At 35.2% G+C, this 24,279-nt stretch overlaps 2 protein-coding genes across 2 annotated transcripts; both read left to right on the forward strand.

Moving 5' to 3' along the window:
* Window positions 1-6,949: 6,949 nt before the first annotated feature.
* LOC107702495 (lysosomal alpha-glucosidase-like) lies at window positions 6,950-24,050 on the forward strand. Its single transcript, XM_016504843.1, has 20 exons — window positions 6,950-7,117; window positions 10,636-11,259; window positions 12,331-12,479; window positions 12,647-12,812; window positions 13,752-13,848; window positions 14,230-14,349; window positions 14,435-14,553; window positions 15,211-15,342; window positions 15,943-16,053; window positions 16,876-16,989; window positions 17,086-17,170; window positions 17,258-17,375; window positions 18,956-19,089; window positions 19,190-19,359; window positions 19,665-19,829; window positions 20,019-20,022; window positions 20,224-20,375; window positions 21,243-21,407; window positions 22,748-22,894; window positions 23,190-24,050. The coding sequence occupies exons 2-20, from the start codon at window positions 10,642-10,644 to the stop codon at window positions 23,250-23,252; spliced, it is 2,829 nt and encodes a 942-aa protein (XP_016360329.1). The 5' UTR covers window positions 6,950-7,117; window positions 10,636-10,641; the 3' UTR covers window positions 23,253-24,050.
* On the forward strand, window positions 20,142-20,866 carry LOC107702519 (lysosomal alpha-glucosidase-like). The gene is made up of 2 exons (XM_016504860.1): window positions 20,142-20,375; window positions 20,710-20,866. The coding sequence occupies exons 1-2, from the start codon at window positions 20,226-20,228 to the stop codon at window positions 20,860-20,862; spliced, it is 303 nt and encodes a 100-aa protein (XP_016360346.1). The 5' UTR covers window positions 20,142-20,225; the 3' UTR covers window positions 20,863-20,866.
* Window positions 24,051-24,279: the final 229 nt, after the last annotated feature.

The following is a 24,279-nucleotide window of genomic DNA, read 5'->3' on the forward strand; positions in this document are numbered from 1 at the left end:
TATATCTCACATATCTAACAGATTTGCAGGTTTATATCTTACAGTTGCGGGTTAACGTTTCAAAAATACTGAATTTCTCATTTCTCAATTTTATCTCATAATTCTGAATTTATATCTCGCAATTCTTGCAATTTACATCACATTATATAATACTTCCTGGATAGGACTGAATAAGTGGTCATCTATTCATATCCACGCATGCACAGTCTTAGCTAAATATGAATGAACAAAGATGCTTGTGTGTGTGCATGTGTGTGCTGCTGCTGGTTATTTGCCTGTGTCTGGTCTCTTCTCTGATCTTGGGCCATGTGGCTATGGTACAAAGATTTCACTGCATTTCAAAGGACATTTATGCAGGACACCGGCTGGCCAGTCCATAAACCATACGCACTCATGCATATTCACATTTTTATTTTAATTCTTTCATATGCTTTCTTTCATGGTCATTGGTTGGTTGCCATCTTCATATCCCAACATTGACTCCACATATATTTCAATGAGTTCTCACGACATGTGCTAATATAATAATATTCTGTGTGTGAGTCTGCAAAGTGATTTAGAATATTAAAATATGAAGGAAAGTATATACTTTTAGATGCCGTAAGATGTCATTATTTCCACCAATTTTTGTTCCATCATTTTTAATCACTTTTTTAGCTCACATAAATAGCCCAATAGTCCATGTTTATCCCAATTATTGTAACATCATAAAAAGTACATGAATTCTAATTATATTAAAATAAACAAACTGTTTGGGGCGAAAAAAAAACAGTTACGTTTTCCACAAAAATATTAAGCACCACAACTGTTTTCAACACTGATAATAATGAGAAATGTTTTTATATTAGAATGATTTTTGAAGGATCATGTGACACTGAAAACTGAAGTAATGGCTGCTAATGATGCAACTTTGCTATCACAGGGATGAATTACATTTTGAAATCTATTAAAATAGAAGAAGGTTATTTTAAATTGTAATAATATTTCACAAATGACTGTTTTTACTGTATTTTTGATCAAATAAATTCAGCCTTGGTGAGCATAAGAGACTTCTTTCAAAAATGACAGATTAAATTATTAAATATTAAAATGATTAAATTATTAAATATCACACTTTTAAATAAAAAAATAACGGTTTTAAATTATTAAAACGTCAATACTACATATATAATATTACATAATTTAACTCTGACTGTCATGGGGCCTCCATCTAAGAGTCAAGTCTTGATACATTAAAACAAGCAACTGCAGATACAAATTAGATATAGACAAATAGAGTTGGAATGTGTGCCATGACAATTGACACAATGTGAAATGAACTAAGAAATGAGAAACGTTATCTGTTCCTGGCCCTTCCTCAGCACTGACATTGCCCTCTCAACACTTTATTGATGTTTTTTTTTTTTTTTGCATACATGGTGTGTTCATTCTTATAATTGCATTTTTTTTTTTGATCTCACAATAGTGGTTTTATTTGTCATATTTGCAATGCAATCATCTGGACATTTCACAATTTTAACAAGAGCCAAAGAAACTGGTGCCCAAGGCCTCACAGAAACATAATCCATCCTTGATGTCACCCAGACATGTGAACTTTATTCTGTATAATGGTGTTAAAATCAGAAAGGTTTGCTACATTAATGTCTGTTAAGCTGGCCAGTCCATGGCTTTCAAAGACAGAGGCTTTAGGGTCATTTGAGACTGAAATAAATTAAAGTTGCACAAATGTATCTCAAACTGTTATTAGAGAGAGGGAGAAAGACATTTGAAATTATATGAGCCAATGAAAGGAACCATGGATGAAATGTTCCCCGACTGCAGTTAATTAATTTCCTTCACTCTTCCAGATTTCATTCAATGCCACAGTGCGTGTGCGTGTTTAGTGCTCCAGAAAGTAATTTTTCTGGCAGACTGACGGTGACTTTAATAAATAAATGTTTAATTTCATTCCTGGGTAGAGAATGAATAAATGTGACTTGAGGTTACTTCGCAAGAACACACACACGCTCTTTCATATCTGACCTGCTTCAGAATATATCGCCATGTTGGATTGTCAGTGACACCTAGCTAATTTTAAAAAGAAAAAACTTAATAATAAACTTCAAACTTCATTATACATTTCAAAGGATTACGGCCTACATTGCCTTTTGCCATTAACACAGGCTACTTTCTCTCCTCACACACACACACACTGACAGATCTAATTTTTCTATCTCTTATAGAGTGGATCTTGCTGTATGAGCACATTTTTTGTCTTGGGGTGGATAGCATTTTTCCAGCTCAGTGCCCAGTGCTGTGAATGCCCATGTCTCAGCACTGTAGCACGACTGCAAGCCACTATCGTCCAAGGTCAAACTGATTATTCCCACTGGGAAGCATCTGTCCCATCGGAGACCAACCATGGTGCATGTGTGTACAACATTAAGAGCAGAGAGGACACTGAGAAGGAGGCTTGGATGCTGGTGGCCCTTTAATCATGTCTTTATTAGAGCTGTTTGCTTATACTGTACTTTGGGTTAGGGATAGCCCTAAGAATTCAAATGTTACCTCTGTGCTAAGGACATGAATTCATGGTGCATTCAAGTCCTCTTGGAAAGTTAATATTTACGAGTTGGGAAGTCACAATTATGACATTAGGTGCGTTCTAGTCACTTTGGTCGGAGCAAGATGGCGATGTACCATTTCTGTGTAAAATTCAACAAGATTTGTATCTCTACATATACAAAATTATGAATAAAGAATGCACATCAGGTGTGTTTTTGTTTGTTTTATTCAATTTGTGAAGGTGTTGTAAATTGAATTGTTAAATATTCTATTGTGATTGTAGAATACTGTGGTATTTTGTACATGCAAACTTAAAATAGTGTTATTGTAAATGAAAAAAACATGATAATAATTTAATTAATTTTAACACATTTACCATTAATACAGATGCTGCATCCATTGCGTCCAACGTTTTCTCACTAGCCTTAAAGAAAATCCAGAGTTTCCCACGACTTTATGACTTTGTGCTGAGGTTTGTGTGTTCAACTCATAAATACAATCTTTCCGACATGACTTGAGTGTGCCATTAAGCTTAAATGCAGATTGTTGAGGAAAGGTTTGCTTTTTAACTTGCATATCTGATGCTAAAATATTAATTTACATTAAAGGAGGAATGCAAGACCAGAATAGACCAGGATATCAGTCAGCAGCGACCCAGAATCCCAGCTAACAGCAAACAATCTCAGAACTTTGGCTAACATTCTAGCAAGATTCTCTAGTCATGAACAAATATTCTTCCAGTAACATTAATAGAATGTTCATTTAAAGTTATCTGGTCTTAATGTTCTCAAAACGTTTGCACAAAAACATTATTGTTCATGGAAGGTTTTTTCCTGAAACGTTTTAGCTGGACGTTCGTCTAACATTCTTAATGTTACTACTTGTTTCAGAATGTTCAGAGAATATTCAAAAGTAGCATTTCCATGATGTTTGCCAAAATGATACAATGAAATGTTACCCTAACATTCGTAAAGAAAAAAAAATCTAAAACATTTTAAAAATGGACGCTTTGAACCATAGACTGTAAAAGAGTTGGACAATGCATCTCTACTTCCTTCCATAGAAAAGTGAAGCTAAAATATCCCAGGTATGGCCGCTGTCATCTTGCCCCAATGACATAATTTGGAGAAGTGATCATTAGCAGAAGGTGTGGTATTAAAGTCCCGCCCAAACTCCTTCAGACCCAATCACAAAAATGGAAAACAGAAAAACGAACACTTGAATAAACATCAGCATGATAATAACAACCTGAAATGATGGAAACCATCTTTGGCAAAATGTTATTTGAAGTGTAATTAATTTTTTTTTAGTTTAGATTACATTCCATTCATTTACTTGGAGAGGGGGGTTTATGACCTATACTGCAGCCGGCCACCAGGAGGCGATCGAAATGTTTTGGCTTCACTTTTCAAGAATTGTGAGGCATACTTGTTTACAACATTCTAGGAAACAAACAATTTTATAACTAAATGGGAACGTTAATGTTCTTAGAACATATTTTCATCAGCTGGAATACCATAGCAATCGCATAACAACGTTCTAAAGGTGCAGCCACGTCAGTGAAAATTCAACAAAATTTCACAGACAAAGTCCATTGTCAATAGAGTAGTGTTATGAAGCACCGCTTACATAGAAGTCACTTTCAAACCAAGCAGCTTTCTGTTGTTCAGCACAGTGAATTCACTCAACCAACTTAAACGTGAGAAAAATCTGTGTGCGTGACTTTTTCGCCCTTACGCAAAACTTGGATCGTGCACATTCCTAAAATAACTTGATTTCACTGAGCAACAGTGAACACCCTTTAACTCGAGGCCACTTCCAAACCAAGTACATTTATATTGTTAAACCCTCAAGGGGAATTTTTTTTGTGATTTCCCGCCAAATTTCACCGTACAAATGTAGGCTCTAAATGTGACCAAACCTTGACCACCCCAAAGAAACTGCATAGCAAAACAACCCACAACACACAAGCATCGTTACCTTAGAATTTAATCAAAATAACATGTCTTAGGAGGCCTACTATTCAGAACAGCCTTTGGAAAATGCCCATGATGACTGCTTAAATACTGTCACACTATGTGTTTTGGAGCAGTGGTTCCCAACCCTGGTCCTGGAGGCACCCCAACACTGCACATTTTGCTTGTCTCCTTTCTCTGACACTCCAATTTCAGGTCTTGGAGTCTCTACTAATGAGCTGATGACCTGAATCAGGTGTGTTTGATTAAGGAGACATGCAAAATGTGCAGTGTTGGGGTGCCTCCAGGACCAGGGTTGGGAACCACTGTTTTGGAGCACCGTATATACACTGAACAAAATTATAAACGCATCACTTTTGTTTTTGCCCCCATTTGTCATGAACTGAACTCAAAGATCAAAGACTTTTTCTATGTACACAAAAGGCCTATTTCTCTCAAATAGTGTTCACAAATCTGTCTAAATCTGTGTTAGTGAGCACTTCTCCTTTGCCGAGATAATCCATCCACCTAAAACAAAAGTGTTGCGTTTATAATTTTGTTCAGTATATATATAATGAGGCCCAGGTGTATGTCACATCATACGGGCCCATGAGATCACCTTGCGCATGCCTGGGGGAAACTGTTCCAGCTAAAGATGAACATGCTGGATTGATAATAGAAACACATTTCTATACGCACTATAGGTGTATCTCATCGCACAATGCCAGCAGTACTCTGTTGTCATCTTGACCTCAAGCTACTGTATAAACATATAATGACTGTGGTGGTCAGAGACCTGATCTAGGATTTATGGGGCAAGAATTATTCAAGGGAAAGAAAAGAAAAGAAAAGATGAAACTTGCTGCTTTTTAACTCGCCTCAAGCATATTATTTCTGTAAAATAACAGCAAATGCTTGCTTGGAAGATGAGCTGGTTTGACAGCTCAAGTTCCTTTTTAATAAAACAATTAATAACTTATTACCATAGTTTCCAGTGAGGAATAGATCATTCACCTTTGTATTCTACAAGGCTTTTAATATATATATATATATATATATATATATATATATATACACACAGTATATATATAGATAGATTGATAGATAGCCTACACTTTATCCTGAGATCAATTTCATTTTGACTGGAGGGGTTTGTGATTTGAGAATCATTCATGTAGATTAGGGTTGAAAACTGTGAATAATTTGTTTCACCTTTATTATACCAGCAATAATAGGGCCTCATAACATAGAGATGATCATCTAGCATTAGAGGTAATGCGTGGGCAAACAAGACGATATTCCTACAATTAGGAGGCTTGCGGTGCAAATCCGACATTGATTTTTGTCATTTCTCTTGTGGAATCATTTGTAGCGTGGGTGAACTTGAGAGAGGAAGATTATTGTGTCAAATTGTCTAATAACAACATGCGGCTCAGAGCAAATTTTTTTACATCGATAATTAAAACAAAAAAAGCGATCTAGCTATCATCTGTATTAAATGTGTGGTGCGTAAATTCAGCTGAGTATCATAATATTGACATTTTACAGTATATGGTCCTTCTGCATCTAAATGATTCCAAAGAAAAGATTTCAGGAGTAAAAATGCTATATTTTCGTTTTTTAAAGGATTTAATCTTATAGCGCAGAACAAACTGATATTTCTTACCTTGAATCAAACTGAATTCAATCAACATAGATCATAGAGAGTGCAATTCAACTGAATAAAAAAAAAAGACTTTTCTTGCTTGCGCTTCTTATTTTTAAGGCACCCAATGGTGATAGATCTTTTAATTTGTTCACCATCAGTAGGTTATATGATTCAATTATATTATTTCTTCAGTGTTATATATTACATAGGCTAAATGTTTTATAAACGTATATAGCACAGGTTTGCTGCGAAGACGCTTTAATTCCACATTATTAGACTGAGCTGCCATCTGCTGGACTGATATCACGTACACATGAGGAAAAAAACATAAGTTTTCAACTTTAAAGATGATAATCATCTGCTAGATTATATTAGTTATCATTTCTGAACTGTAACTTTGCCTCTCAGTATTTGTTCAAGTTTTAATTGCCGCTGAAATGTCTTTTTTTATGAATGCTTTCTCTAACAAGCACAGTTGCATCCAGGCCAGTAGATGGCAGTAATGTAGTCACAGAGGTGCGAGTGTTACACACTAGAGTGAAGGAAGGATTCGTTATTTTGAACCGGATCTTTTCGATGTTTCATTAGAACCGATTCGTAAAGTGAGGGCATCTATGACAGAACAATTGAGAAGTACGTGACAAATTGGAAAACGCAGATACAACATTTGACAAGAAAATTATTTAAAACACATGGAAAATGCAGAGGACATAGGGAGTTTTTTAAGCGGTGACTTTTGAGTGAATCATTTTGAGCTCGTTCACTGTAATGATTCGTCTAAAGGAGCCGAATTGCAAAATGAATCAGATTCAAATTGCAACTGTAGAACACACACAACAACACCAACTTCAAAAGTCATGAAACACCCTTGATATTTACCAGAGCGCAAACCAGAGGATTTTCACTGATGTAATGTAGTTTGTCAAATATTGAAACCTTTTACAATCTGCATATACCAACCGCATAAAAAGTAAGTGCATTTAAATGTGCAGTTTTTCTCTTGTATGTGCTGCATGTGATGCTTCAAGTGAGTTCTGTCTTGCTCGTATAATGTGTAATAATAATATCACATATGTGAGGTTGTTCTGTGTCATTGTATCGATGTGGCTGCAAAATATAAACCTCATAAATCTATCATTCATTTAAAATGCCTCAACCTGTCGATAAACGTTAGTTAAATGCCTCTTAACGTAAAATAAGAGATGCACATAGACCATAGTACATTTCATGTATTCATATACCGTGGCATTTTAATGTCACATTATCCAAAAAAACAAAACATAGTATTGTTGTTATTGCACCTACATCTTTCAGGCAAGGTCACACTTTTACACATGATCAGTCTAACATACTGTCTGAAGGGTTGTGTCTGTTTTTAGTAAGTTTTAAAGCAGTGGAGAAGGTGGAAGTGTTTTGTTGGCCTCTATCATGTAAGAGTAGAGATATATATATATATATATATATATATATATATACTATATATCTATATAATATAATATATAACTGTATAGATACAGTTGGGGTCAAAATTGTACATACACTTTGCAGTATCTGCAAAATGTTAATTATTTTACCAAAATAAAAACAAAATGCATGTTAATTTTTATTTAGTACTGACCTGAATAAGATGTTTCACATAAAAGATGTTTACATATAGCTAGTCCACAAGAGAAAATAGTAGTTAAATTTATAAAAATGACCCCGGTCATTTTCAAGCGGTCACTGATGCTCCAGAAGGAAACATGATGCATTAAGAGCCAGGGGTGTAAAATGTTAAATAGAATGAAGATGTGTACATTTTCTTATTTTGCCTAAATATCATATTTTTGTTCATTTAGTACTGCCCTTCAGAAGCTACAGAAGATACTTAAATGTTTCCCAAAAGACAAAATAAGTTAAATTTACCCTGATCTTCAAATTCAAAATGTTTTCACCTCCAGGCTCTTAATGCATCGTGTTTCCTTCTGGATCATCAGTGAGCGCTTGATCCTTTAGTAATAGTTATGTATGAGTCCCTCAGTTGTCCTCAGTCTGAAAAGATTGATCTCAAAATCATACAGTCACTGTTGGAAAGGGTACAAATGCGTAAAAGATGCTGGAAAACCAAAGAATTTGTGGGACCTGAAGGATTTTTCTGAAGAACGGCGGGCAGTTTAACTGTTCAGGATGAACAAGGGACTCATGAACAACTATCACAAAACAAAACAAAACAAGAACAGCTGTGGATCATCCAGGTAACCACACACAGTATTAAGAATCAAGCGTATGTAAACTTTTGAAAGGGGTGATTTTTATAAATTCAGCTATTATTTTCTCTTGAGGACTATATGTAAATGTCTTTTATGTGAAATATCTTTTTCAGGTCAGTACTAAATAAAAAATACCATGCATTTTGTATGATCCCTCTTATTTTGGTGAATTAATTCATATTTTGCAGATACTGCAATCACAATGTGTATGTAAAATTTTGACCCCAACTGTAGCCTGTCAATCTAATGCTGAGCTGCTCCATGCAGTTACAGAACATTTGGGCTTCGTCTCAGAATTTGGGAGCTCCCACATAGATAGCAATTCTGGACAACTGCACATTTGCAAATAGAAGGAGAGCTGAATATTCCTGGGTAGTTTTCCCTCAAATGTTCTTGATTAAAAGACATGTTTTAATAATTCAAAAAAGTAGGCTAACTTTGTTTTAGTCTTTCAGCTGAAGAGGTACGGTATGATAATTGGTCTCATTTCTTCTCCAATAGGATGCTTTCTCCAATAGCCACTTGCCCACTTCCCTCCCTGGTTCTTCCCCATATCTGCAGTTTTATGTACTTTAGAAAGTGTTCAACTCTGTGTGACATTTGTCACATGACTTTTAGTGGGATGTAATATTGGCAAATACATCATCCTTATAGCTGTGTCCTACAGGGGCTGAAACTGCTGAGAATCCTGCTGATGCATGCAATGTGTTTTTTTTTTTTTTAATCGTTGAAGTGACAAATTTTCTGTAACTGATTTTTGTTCTATTTTATTATTGTATTTTATTTTATTATATTTTATTATAGATTTCAAGGACCTTTCAAAAAAAGAATTTTAACCAAACAATTATTATTTAAATAATAAATGTAATTTTACAGGACAGGCTTTAATTTGTCTTCCTCTCGATTCCGTGTCACACATTCCGTGTCACACACATTGTTCACATAACAAAACATATGGCTTCAGAAGATTTAAAAATATAAAACTGAATATATAAACTACCATTCAAAAGTTAGGGGTCGGTAAGATTTTAAGTGTTTTTTTTTTTTTGAAAGAATCTTTTATGCTCACCAAGGTTGCATGTATTTGATAAAAATGCAGTAAAACAGTAATATTGTGAAATAATATTATAGTTTAAAACAACTTTCTATTTGAATATCTTTTAAAATATAATTTATTCCTTTGGTGGCAAAGCTGAATTTTCAGCATCATTAGCCTCAGTTTCAGTTAATTTTGAAAGCACAATTAAAAACAACCACATTTGACCAATGTGCTGTACAATGTTCTAAAAAGACTTATAAAAACATGTATATATATAAAAACCAAGCAAACAACAACAGACAACAAAGGACATCACAAGTCATAGGCTGTAGTGAAGAGATACGTTTTTAACTTTGATTTAAAATATGTAATGTTGGTACAGTTCTAATATGGATCGGTAAAGCATTCCAAAGTTTAGGTGTGGCTATGGCAAAAACTTGATCACCCCTGCATGGATTTTAATTTTGACTTTGTAACAGTTAGCAAACTCTTGTTGGCAGACCTAAAGAGTTGTCATTGGATGATGTTCACGCAACAAATCGTTACTCCAGTCTTCATTGTCACATGGCCCTTCAGAAATCATTCTAATATGCTGATTTGCTTGTTGAAAACAGTTGTGCTGCTTAATATTTTTGTGGAAACAGTCATACATTTTTTTCAGGATTCTTTGATGAATAGAAAGCTCAAAAGAACAACATTTATTTGAAATAGAAATCTTTTGTAACATTATAAATGTCATTACTGTCACTTTTGATCAATTTAATACATACTTGTAAAATAAAAGTATTATTTTTTATTAGATGTTATTATACCGTTTATCTATTTAACTCTCACTTAATCTTTAACAAGCACTAATAATTCAGTTACACTGTTAAATGTAGTCTTGTATGAAGCAAATGTCAAAAGGATATTATAACTGTGGATTATAATTATAGCGCCCAGTTTCACTTGTAACATTTAAAATGATTTATTTAAATTAATTTAGACAACATTGTCTATATCTTAATACAAAACAAGCTAAAATTAAATAAAATAAAAAATGGCCAGAATAATTCAAGCAACATAGTGCTTCTTTGAGATGTATGAATTAGTCTGATTGCACAAACAAGTTATGCAATAACATTTAATTCTTAGGGTTAGAGGATGTTGTTGCCTTAGTAAACACTCTTAATTATCTTCTCTTTTCTTTATAACCTGAAGTTTGAAATGGTGTCGTACAAGAGACTCACCCCTGAGGAAGTTCATTTCTCAGGAGCCGCGTTGTTGGATCCTGATGAGTCGACGGACATGGATCTGAAGGAAGAACACCCAGAACTGCCCCTGCTGCCCCAGAGCCCTCGCTGCTCCATCACCATTGCCCTGCTGACCCTTGGGGGACTTATTGTGGTTCTCTCTGGTGTCTGGCTGCTTGGAACTATATTTTGGTTACATAAGCCACCCTCCACAGAACCTCATAGACCCCCTCCACCCGCTGTGGGTAGAAGCCCAAACGGGACGTGGCTGCAGCCAGAGTCCTGCTCGCAGATTCCAGAAGCTTGGAGGTTTGACTGTTATCCAGAGAGAGGTGTGGTGGTCACGGCGGAGATGTGCCATGCTCGAAACTGCTGCTTCATACAGAACTCACAGGCTAAGACATCGGGATGGAATGGAGTGCCCTGGTGTTTCTACACACCTGAATATCCATCCTATGAGCTGGTGTCCATTACTGACACTGAGATCGGGAAGGTTGGAAAACTGCTCCGGAACAAAAAAACATATTATCCTAAAGACATAGATGCACTGCAGCTGGAGGTGCTGTATGAGGACAACAGACTGCATGTGAAGGTGAGAGCACTTTTGGTCTTCATATTCCTGGCTGGTTATGCTCGCGATCTCTATTTATCAAGCAAAATGTTCTCAAAAATTATTTATTCATTACTTTTGACGTTGAAGTCCTAAATACTCATTTTTTTTCTTTTAAAATAAATTTCAGTGGTAAAATTATCTGTTAGCATTCATTTCCGTCACAGACCTCTAGAATTCAATTAAAACTCTGACAGAAAAAAGGGATCAGGCTCAGTATATTGGTAACAGATTAGTTAGCAGCTAATGTTAGAGGTTTTCTTTTTAAATAATATTTATTTAAAATATTAGTATCTGTTGATATTGAATATTTATAGAGTTAAATTAAATAATTTTAATTAAAGGGGTCATATGATGCGATTTCAAGTTTTCCTTTCTCTTTGGAGTGTTACAAGCTGTTCGTGAATAGATAAGATCCCTAAAGTTGCAAAGACTAAAGTCTCAAACCCAAAGAGATATTCTTTATAAAAGTTAAGACTGGTCCACGCACTCCTAAAACGCCTCGTTTAAACACGCCCCCACATGTCTACGTCACGATGTGGGAAGATTTGCATAACGCTGCCCAAATGTTCACGCAAAGAAAGAAGGCATAACTTTATTGTTGCTGCAACCGCCGTCGCCATGTTGTGAAGACTCTGTGTGTTTCGTTGCGAAAGCAAAAATACTTTGTTTGGCCTTCCAAAAGAGGACACGACTAGAAAGTCATTATAATCCGTAATGCAACGCAATGCGTAAAAAGATATTATAAGTCATTATAATCCGTAATTATGTCCCCACTGGATGCAACAAATGCCTCGTTTATAATGGGTTTTATTGGTTTTGTCTCGTCGGTCTGGGACATGGCATCACAGTATGGTAAGGGGCGTAGCATTTCAGTCACACGCTTGAGGCATTCGGCCAATCACAACGCGCTGGATAGCCTTTAATAATTTAAAATGGTTAATTTTTAATAATCTAAAATAACTTTTAATTAATATTTATTGAAATATTTTGAAATATTATTACAATTCAAACGAACTATTTTCTATTTTTGTATTCCTGTATCACATACAGATAACAGACCCGGCTGAAAAGAGGTATGAGGTGCCTATAGATGTTCCTGTGGTTCCGAAAACAGCATCATCAAACCCCTCTTACACTGTAGACTTCATCAAAGAACCTTTTGGGCTGATTGTCAAGAGAACACAAACAGGAACTGTACTGTAAGTACTGTTTATCGTCAGCTATCATGAAAACACAGACCTGTTAAAAAATAAATAAATGAATAAATAAAAATGGCATGATTTAATTTCTTTTACCATTAGAAGTGATGACCAGAAAACTCTTTGTATCAGTATTGAGTTATTAACATCTGTTCATGTGCTGTCAGGCTGAATACATCCATAGCTCCTCTCTTCTACGCGGATCAGTTTCTGCAGATGTCCACATCATTACCATCACGTTTCATATATGGACTGGGTGAACATCGCTCCAACTTTCTGCATGACCTCCAGTGGAACACTCTCACCATGTGGGCTCGAGATGTCCCACCCATGGTAACTTGACATCTGTCTTCTGACATAAGAATCTGTCAGATCTGTTTCAAATCTAATAACAAGCCTTAAAGGAATAGTTCATCCAAAAATTATTTATTATAATTTTTTTTTCTGAAAATGTGCTCATCCTCAGGCCATCTAACATAGAAGTGTTTGTTATTTCATTTGAACAGATTTAGAGAAATTTAACATTTCATGACTTGCTCACCAATGGATCCTCTGCAGTGAATGGGTGCCGTCAGAATGAGAGTCCAAACAGCTGATAAAAACATCACAATAATCCACAAGTAATCCACATGACTCCAGACCGTCAATTAATGTCTTGTGAAGTGAAAAGCTGCTTGTTTGTTAGAAACAAAACAACAAAAAGATTATTTTAACTTCAAACCATCGCTTCTGGCCAAAATACAAGTCCATAATCCATTATAATGCATCCTCCTGGGAAAAAGTCCATCCCCTGTTGTCCTCTCACATCAAAATCCAGCTACATAGTTGTTTAGAAATGTTTTGGACTGTTTTTGCTTGTAAACGGTGCTTGGCCTGTGTATATTTCTCTCCTGATTCAGAAAGATTACTTTTTTTCACTGTAGAAAGCAACATTATGGATAGGGGACTTGTATTTGAGCCGGAAACAAGGGATTTGAAGTAAAAAATCCTTAATGATGGATTAAAAACAAACATGCAGCTTTTCAATTCACAAGACACTAATAGATGGACTGCAGTCGTGTGGATTGCTTGTGGATTATTTTTATGTTTTTATCAGCTGTTTGGACTCTCATTCTGACGGCACCCATTTACTGCAGAGGATCCATTGGTGACCATATTACATTGTACATTATAACTTGACCCCTTTAAAAGCACTTCAAGCATAATTCCAGATTAATAAATGTTCCAGATCGCACTAACTGTTCTGCGTTTCTTGATTGTCGGTGCTTTCAGGAGCTGACCAACCTCTATGGCGTCCATCCCTTTTATCTTTCCATGGAATCTGATGGAATGGCACATGGGTTTTTCATGCTCAACAGCAATGCAATGGGTAAGCTCACACACATGCACACGTGATTCTAAATTGACATTGAGGTGAATGTTGAAGCACTAAGATTGTTGGAGTACTTTTTAGAAGAATATACTATTTCAGTCTTTCTACTTCAAAATGTTGTTTATTTAATGTGTTACTTACCATTCTTTGTAATTAATTATGATTTTTTTTTAGGTGAAAATTGTTTTTACATTTTTTTAATGTACCATATTTGTAAATCATTTATGCATGGTACTTCATGGCATTACAGTGGTGCATGTCTGAAAAAATGCTATTAAAATGCTAAATATGGTATTAAACAATGGTAATGCCTTCTCACGCTTTTGTAAGTATATGCTGTCTGAACTTAGTAATAACTTGTGTAAATAATCTTTGTAGATGTGGCTCTGCAGCCTGCTCCTGCTCTCACCTGGCGTATGATTGGTGGGATCCTTGACTTTTACGTTTTCCTAGGCCCGGATCCCAGCTCTGTGATTGCACAGTACTTGGATGTTGTAGGTCAGCAAGCATCATGAGCAGTATTTGATAAGTATTTTTGGCATGAGATTCATGAACTAATCATTGTATCTTTTCTTTTTCACAGGGAAGCCTGCAATGCCCATCTACTGGGCTCTGGGCTATCATCTCTGCCGATGGGGCTACAAGTCAAGCGACAAAACATGGAATGTTGTAAAAGAAATGCGTAATTATGGGATACCTCAGGTACTGTAGTTGTTTGATTGGTTGGAATTTTAACTCTTCTGCTGTAGCCCACCAGATTTACACTTTCGACAGACATCAAGAAAAATGATGAAATTATTTCAGCACGGAAAATAAAACAAAAAAATGTAGCCTATAACTTTACAGTCTGTCTCCATCAGTATTGTTACTGTTAACTAAAACTATTAAATTGTTTTGTTTTCAGTAATTGAAATAAAGCTTAAATAAAATATTAATATATTATTTAAAAAATAAACTTAAAAAAAATGCAAATGTTTGCTTGGCTACTAACTGAAAAAAATAAGTTGAAGTAATAAAAAAAACTGAAATAAAAATACATTAAAGCTATATACACGCATATATGACTTGTGACAAAAGCACATACAATTATTAAAATTGAAACTAAAATTAAAAAGAAAAAAAAAATCTCATTAAAAAATATACATACTGTAATAGTAAATAAATAATAGTAATATAAAACTGGTCTCTATCAGCGATGCTAGTTTACCCCCAAAGCAAACACTGAGCATCATCTCATTTTGTGATGAACCGCAGAAAAACACTGACTTGACATTATGCATTTAGCATAAGGAATAGAAATGTTTGCACTAATTGCAAATTGTACAAATAGCAAACTGATTTTTTTTTTCTATCTTTCAGGATGTTCAGTGGAATGACATTGACTACATGGATAGTGCTTTAGATTTCACTTATGACACTATGAACTTTTCCACCCTTCCTGACCTTGTGAAAGACCTTCATAAACATGATCAACACTACGTTATGATCCTGGTACACACACACTTTGACACAATTACACAAGAATAATTTGTGAAATTAATGAACTACACCTGTAGTTACTCTTCTAGAACAACTAAATGGTCTTGAAAGGTAACTGACTTCATACATCCACTAATAATCACCTTGACACCAGTCGGTTGTCATTGCTCCAAAAAATTTCAGAAAACTGAAGTTAGTTTCACGCTCAAATGATAGCTCTTGCATCTTTTGTTAGAAGATGCCAGTTGGTTTAATATGTGATGACATTCATTCATGTTCACTGTGGCCTAAATAATTTTTGGAGACTGTCAATAGATTTGTTTATAAATTAAAAATCAAAATGAGAGGAACTCCTGTGTTCTGTGGGTTTATAAAATATGCTTCTCCTGCAAAATATCCATTTGACACACTTCCTCTTTTGGCTCTCGTCTCTTTTGTGGAGCAGTAGAATCACACTGACAGTCATGAGGCCGATTTGGCAACTGAATGTTTCACATGACTGCAGTTGAAACCCTCACTAAAGCGTTTGGATGTGTCACTGTGGATTTAGCTGAAGTGTGCTTGATGTAAACTGCAGCTTGTGTGTTTGTCTCTTTTGCGCTTCCTCATCAGGATCCCGGAATCAGTAACTCTCTGCCGTCTGGCTCCTACTGGCCATTTGATGAGGGGAAGAAGAGGGGCATCTTCATCAATGATTCGAATGGAGACATCCTTACCGGGAAGGTACATTGAAGACATATATCATTTTTTTTTTTAAAGAATTGTCTTATGCTTACCAAGACTGCATTTATTTGATCAAAAATACAGTAAATGTAGTAATATTGTAAAATATTATTACAATTTAAAAAATGTTTGTATTTGAATATATTTAAAAATGTAATTTATTTCTGTGATGGAAAGCTGAATTTTCAGCATCATTACTCCAGTCTTCAGTGTCACATGATCCTTCAGAAATCATTCTATGATGATTTGATGCTCAAGAAACTTTTCTTATTATTATATGTTGTATCAATAACAAAGTATCACTAACTGTTTTCAACAATGATAATAACGTGTGATTAAAAATAAGTGTTTTTTTTTTTCAGGGTACTTTTATGAATAGATTTTAAAAGAACAGCATTTGTTTAAAATGTAATTTTTTGTAACAAATGTCTTAATTTATTTTCTATCACTTTTAAGCAATTTAATGTGGCCTTGTTAAATAAAAGTATTAATTTGTGAAATTACTATAAATTGTACTGATTGATCATGGCTGACAAGTAAACCGTGGCATCTGCAACCAATAATAAACTTGTGTAATGCTGCAGTAGATGTCGGTATGAAGTCCAAGTCTAGACAAAACTTAAACAGAAGCTTTGTTTATAATTAATTAATATTGAGTTCTTAAAATGATTTTGTGCTTGGCCAATCAAACAATAAAAAAAACTAAATATAAATGTGAATTAAATATAAATATTATAATTATGAATATTATTATAAACATTTTATATGTGTCTGAGGCTTGAGTGCAGGTGTTTGTTTGTTTTTTCTTGTTTTTTTTCTTAGGTCTGGCCAGGACTCACGGCCTTTCCAGATTTCTCCAATCCAGACACACATGAATGGTGGTACCAGAATCTGAAGAGTTTCCATGAAAAAGTGCCTTTTGATGGCGTGTGGATTGTATGTTGTGCATTTGCATCGTTGCCTATTTGATGGTTATTATTTGCATCTACCCAAGCATTGATCATGTTCTCTTCTTTATATCTCTTCCCCAAGGACATGAATGAACCATCTAATTTTTTTGATGGATCACTGAATGGTTGTCCTGAGAATGAACTGGAAAATCCTCCCTACACCCCAGGTATCAGTGTGCTAGCTATTATGTGGAGATCTACATTGTGCATGCTACGTTTATTCCAACAATGAGACATGGTATTGTCTGCTGTAGGGATTCTGGGTGGTACATTAAAGGCTAAGACTGTGTGTGCATCTGCACGTCAGAAAATCTCCACTCACTACAACATACACAGTCTGTATGGACTCATGGAGGCTAAGGCAACTGAAAGGTACACACAGTCATACAAAAATACACACACACACACACACACACAAACATTACTGTTCAAAAGTTTGGGGTCAGTATTTTTTGAATACTTTACATTTACATTTAGACATTTAGCAGACGCTTTTATCCAAAGCGACTTACAAATGAGGGCAATGGAAGCAATCAAAATCAACAAAAGAGCAATGATTGTGTTAATTTTTGTTAATTTTATAATAAATAAAAAGAAAGCAAAGATAGAATACAAAAAGATTAGAGAAGCAAGTGTTAGTTCGTTTTTTTTTTTTTTTTAAACAAGCAGTTAGTAAATAAATAGAGTGCAAGTCTAAAAGGTGCAAGTTTTTATAAATTAAATTAACTTTGAAATTAATACACACCCTGCATTTAATGCACCCGCCCCACACCTACAGAAGTCATTTATTGTTTCATACAGTTGATTGGTGGCACATTATTGTCTGTTTTAGCTACATTTTTAACAAAAATATTACACGGTATAAACGAATGGACTGAATGAAAGACTCAGTGACTTAATCGTTAAGGCATTTACCGCCATCTACCGGCAGTTTAAACATTTATTTCATAATTCTATGTTAATAAAAAACAATTAAATGGATAGTTCACTCAAAATTTTTAATTCTGTCATCGTTTACTCACCAGCATGTCGTTTCAAATCTGTAAGACTTTTTTTGGGGGACATAAAAGAAGATATTTTGAATAATGTTGATAACCAAACACTTTTGGTTTCCATTGGCTGCCATTGTAGCCTAAAGGTTTGTGTAATAAATTCTGTTGAATCAAATAAAATATTTCTTTCTAAAGCTAATTTTGTAATGCCCATTGATGCATTTCTTATTTAACACAATAATGGCTTTAAATTGTATTTTGGGGGGTAATTTCTCAGCCAAATTTGATGTGCGATTTGCAATTAATTAATCACCACATCGTGTAATTAATTAGGTTAAAAAATTTAATCGCTCGACAGCAATTAAATGGCACAAATTATTTCTATTTCAAATTGTTGTTCTGTTTTTATTGCTGTTCTTTTAAACTTTCTGTTCATCAAAGAATTATACAAAAAAATTGTATCAACGTTGCCACAAAAATATTAAGCAGCACAACTGTTTTCAACATTGATAATAATAAATGTTTCTTGAGCATTAAATCAGCATATTAAAATGATTTCTGAATGCTAAAAATTCAACTTTTCCATCACAGGAATAAACTATGTTTTAAAATATAGTAAAACAGAAAACGGTTACTTTCAATTGTAAAAAATATTTCACAATGTTACTCTTTTTCTGTATTTGATCAAAATGCACCTTTTTGAGCATTAGACTTTTCAAAAACATGAAAAATATTTACAGACATGAAACTTTTAAACAGTAATGTACATAAATATCTCTTTTTCAAGTGTCACATATTTGACAACTCGAGCACACTTTTCAAGCAAAATGTTTTACCAAAAAAGTTTATTATGTTTTAAATGATAAACAATAAAAATTGTTTTCAAAATAATGACAAAAAGTCTTTGGACACTTTCTGGTTATCAAATGTTAGTGGATCACATCCATCTGTCTCTCTCAGTGCTTTGAGGAAGATCACAGATAAGCGTCCCTTCGTCATTTCCCGCTCTACGTTTCCCAGTCAGGGCAAGTATTCAGGCCACTGGCTCGGAGACAACAGGAGCCAATGGAAAGACCTGGCCACATCCATACCTGGTATAAATACACACACCTGTGCTCTTCTGAGGTCAGAGTTAGTCCCATAGAGTTTTGTATTTACTACAGCTAAACTTAACACTTTCTTCCTCTTTCCCAGGTATGCTGACATTTAACATCCTGGGCATTCCTCTTATTGGGGCAGACATCTGTGGCTTTGGAGGCAGCACTACAGAAGAACTATGTGTCCGATGGACCCAGCTTGGAGCTTTCTACCCCTTTTCAAGAAATCACAACTCCATAGATGAACAGGAGAACTTTCTTCCATCTGTCCTAAACACTCTAACTATAGCTGGTCAGTAACATTTTTTAGCTCTTAATGCTGAAATATGTGCTGCTTTAGTGTGTACGTACATACAATAATAGTTTTGTGAGCTCTGGTGGAGAAGAACATTTTCAGCAAATAATATACACACACATACTGTATATAAAATATATTTATATTATAATGTAACGATAGAGCTCTAATTATAAGGCAAACTTAGATGACATTAACTTTTTGGTAACATTTGCGCATATGCATGTGTGTATGCCATCTGATCACTTCTATTTGTGTCCATTTGTTTGTGTTTCAGAGACCTAACACCACCCTGTGGGTGAGCAGCGGTCAGCCCCTTAATCTGATTGTGAGTCTGAGTGAGGACGGCCTGGCCAAGGGTGATTTGTATTGGGATGATGGAGAGACCCTTGACACTTATGAGAAAGATCAATATGCTTACATCTATTTCACAGTAGAACAGGTACAGAAAATGCACAATTCACCTTCACTGCAGTAAACCAGCAGGCTTTAATTTTTAAAGGGGACATCAGATGCCCCAGATCAGTTGCTGTGATTCTTTAGGGTCTTCATGAAATGTCTGCAGCATACTTTGATTAAAATTCCTCAATAGTCGTGTAAAACAACACCCTTTTTACCTTGTCAAAAACAGCGGGGTGATCGCAGCGATCCATTTCGGTGCATGTCTCTTTAAATGATAATGAGCTCTGCTCACCCTGCCCCTCTCTTCTATTTTTTGTGTATTCGGTGGTACCTGGTATAAATACACACACCTGTGCTCTTCTGAGGTCAGAGTTAGTCCCATAGAGTTTTGTATTTACTACAGCTAAACTTAACACTTTCTTCCTCTTTCCCAGGTATGCTGACATTTAACATCCTGGGCATTCCTCTTATTGGGGCAGACATCTGTGGCTTTGGAGGCAGCACTACAGAAGAACTATGTGTCCGATGGACCCAGCTTGGAGCTTTCTACCCCTTTTCAAGAAATCACAACTCCATAGATGAACAGGTGAACTTTCTTCCATCTGTCCTAAACACTCTAACTATAGCTGGTCAGTAACATTTTTTAGCTCTTAATGCTGAAATATGTGCTGCTTTAGAGCCTCTGCGTTTTTTTGTTTAAAATCTGATTAGTATCCCATCTCTCAGTTGTTTTGGTAGTACAATATTATGTTTTAATAAAAATATTTGTATGTTTGTGTGTGTGTGTGTGTGTTTATTTATCTGATTAGTATCCCATCTGTCAGTTGTTTTGGTAGTACAATATTATGTTTTTATAAAAAAAATTTGTGTGTGTTTTAAAGACACTTTTCTGGATTAACAGTTTTGTCATTTCACAACAGGATCAGGAACCAACTGCATTTAGTCCTGCAGCTCGAATAGCAATGAAAGAAGTCATCCTCCTGCGTTATTCCCTATTCCCGCATCTCTACACACTCTTCCATCATGCACACATCAGTGGACACACGGTTGCCACACCACTGCTCTTCCAGTAAGATAAACACGAAACCTGACTGTATGTGAATTACATTTTTAAAGGAATCATTTACTTCCAACCTTGAATGTGTAATCTAGTAGCATCTGATGCCAGAATTATATATATATATATATATATATATATATATATATATATATATATATACATGTGTACGTACATACAATAATAGTTTTGTGAGCTCTGGTGGAGAAGAACATTTTCAGCAAATAATATACACACACATACTGTATATAAAATATATTTATATTATAATGTAACGATAGAGCTCTAATTATAAGGCAAACTTAGATGACATTAACTTTTTGGTAACATTTGCGCATATGCATGTGTGTATGCCATCTGATCACTTCTATTTGTGTCCATTTGTTTGTGTTTCAGAGACCTAACACCACCCTGTGGGTGAGCAGCGGTCAGCCCCTTAATCTGATTGTGAGTCTGAGTGAGGACGGCCTGGCCAAGGGTGATTTGTATTGGGATGATGGAGAGACCCTTGACACTTATGAGAAAGATCAATATGCTTACATCTATTTCACAGTAGAACAGGTACAGAAAATGCACAATTCACCTTCACTGCAGTAAACCAGCAGGCTTTAATTTTTAAAGGGGACATCAGATGCCCCAGATCAGTTGCTGTGATTCTTTAGGGTCTTCATGAAATGTCTGCAGCATACTTTGATTAAAATTCCTCAATAGTCGTGTAAAACAACACCCTTTTTACCTTGTCAAAAACAGCGGGGTGATCGCAGCGATCCATTTCGGTGCATGTCTCTTTAAATGATAATGAGCTCTGCTCACCCTGCCCCTCTCTTCTGTTTTTTGTGTATTCGGTGGTACGTTACCATCAAAAATAAAAAGAATCCACTGCGTCCTCAGAGGCTCTGATGTCGGGAGAAAATGAAGACTTTTATGTTCATTTTTACATCCAAATACAAAACATCTGCATTGCTTACGAGATGTTGTCGCTACAGCTGCTCGAGCGTGGAGAAAATGGAGGACAGCGTACAACTGGCTGAGGGCAGAATTATGCTAATACGGGACAGTCCATCAGTCGTGGGCAGGGCCTGAGCAGTATGACGTCATCCTGCACAGAAAATCAAAACAGCTTGATAATTGACACTGTTTAGGTTTTTTGGGAATTAAAAAAAAGAGTGAATGGATTTTTATCATTGCAGCGTGGTTTTGTCCACACACTGCTAAGACACATTTACATGCAAACACCATGTAAAAGTGAATTTTGCATCTGATGTCCCCTTTAATAAGCATTCATTTGAATCTTATACTATGGACATGATATAAAAGGATATTTATATACCTGTTTTACATCACCTCTGTTAAATTTTTTCATCAGTTATTCAGATTATACCCATTTCTATCCTGAGGTATTTTATTAAATGCATCACTTGCTTGTTCTTAAATGTTTCTCTAAATGATCATGCCAATTACTTTGCATAATTTGCATCTCTGGTACGATTTCCACACCGTAAGTCACATCTCTCTAGAAACCCTCTTAGAAACTCAAAATTATCTTACTTTGGAGTCTCATACAATATTCATATTTGTTTGTATCACATACAGGGTGACTCATTGGTAAGCCGTGGAGAAGAAACCCTTTAATAAGCATTCATTTGAATCTTATACTATGGACATGATATAAAAGGATATTTATATACCTGTTTTACATCACCTCTGTTAAATTTTTTCATCAGTTATTCAGATTATACCCATTTCTATCCTGAGGTATTTTATTAAATGCATCACTTGCTTGTTCTTAAATGTTTCTCTAAATGATCATGCCAATTACTTTGCATAATTTGCATTAGTTATTACCCTGCCTGATATCAGGGATGGTGATTATAATGATCTTCTTTATTAATGATCTCCAGAATACGATGACATCAGAGGTGCTGCATAATCATGAAGAGGCTGCTTACATCACAGTGGAGACCGTTTCCTTTTATGGGGTGAAGGTGGAGCCAGAAAACGTAACCGTGAATTCACAAGAGGCGGCGTTCACTTACCATGACAATCAGGTAATATACTTCAATATTGTTTTAGGAAGCTACTGGTTACAAATCAGTGATGATTTTGTACATTTTGTTATCAGGTGAATTTTGAACTGTTCCCAGTAAGTTAGAAGGATAAAAATGTTCATTCGCAGTCCTCTGATACTTCACAAGCTTTCGGTTAGCAGTGGTATCAGTCATGATATTTTTAAATAAAAATAAAAAAATAGCTAAAAACAGTAATGCAAGTACAAAAAAAAATACTTCAATTCATGCAAAATGAGCGTGAAAGAAATTTTTTTATTGTCTTATGCCCGTCTAGGTGCTGACAGTAACAGACTTGGGTCTGAACCTCAGTCGTAACTTCACAATCAATTGGATGTAAATGCGAAAGTCATCAGTGCTATTTCAAAATTGTAAGTTGCTGCAGAAATCAAATTATTTTTATCTCAGTACGTGGACAGTGGTGGTTCTGATTCCAACCTGAAATCAAATATCAACCAGAAAGGATATGACAGATTATTAATTGTATGTTGAATGTCTGTATTATTGACCCAGTGGTGGTCAGTTGCACTCAGAGGGAGCAAAACCGAAGGGAAGAATTGTGTTTTTTGATTAAATGTATTTGTTTGATCTGTTATTGGGTAGATGTATATTTTTTTTACCTCTGCTGTTATATTACTGCCTGTTATTGCTGATATTGTTTCTAGAGCAGAAAGATTCTTCTGACACTCTTTTAAACCTTTTAGTGGTGAACAAAGCTTCTCATCTTAAAGTACACTATGGTTTACATTATGCCATGCCATCAAAAAGGAGGCAAGTTCAAGTTGATTTTGAGAATCTTAAAGCAAACATTTTTGTAGTGATGCAGTGAACCATCAGATCCTGCTGAACTCATAAACTTTCAGATTCTTCCAAATTAAGTTGATCAATATTATTTTGATTTGCATGTGTATATATTGTTTACCAGCGTGTTTGCACAGTTCGGGGCATTCTGATGCTGCAGGAATGCATGTTTGAGCTTTAGTTAGCAACCGTTATTTCCATGTACTGACAGGCTTGTAATTAAAATGATCGAATATGTTTAGCCAATCCAAATGTGATAGAAATAGTTTTTGTTCTCATGAATTATTTGTTTTAAAGGTGGGGTAAGCGATTTCTGGTAGCCAATGTTGACATTTGAAATCACCAAAACAAACACGCCCCTATTTTGATAGCTCCACCCCACACATACGTACGCAACCCAGGCAACGATTAGTTCTATGAAACAAAGCAAAACCAATGTTACACCGTGTCTACACCGGACGCGAGTGGCGTGGCGCGACAAAATACTATGGAACTAGTTATAATCAGTGATGCTGTCTACACCATATATATATATATATATATATATATATATACATATATATGGT

Source organism: Sinocyclocheilus anshuiensis, unplaced genomic scaffold (genome assembly GCF_001515605.1).
Source record: "Sinocyclocheilus anshuiensis isolate Anshui unplaced genomic scaffold, SAMN03320099.WGS_v1.1 scaffold218, whole genome shotgun sequence".
Classification (NCBI taxonomy): Eukaryota; Metazoa; Chordata; class Actinopteri; order Cypriniformes; family Cyprinidae; genus Sinocyclocheilus; species Sinocyclocheilus anshuiensis.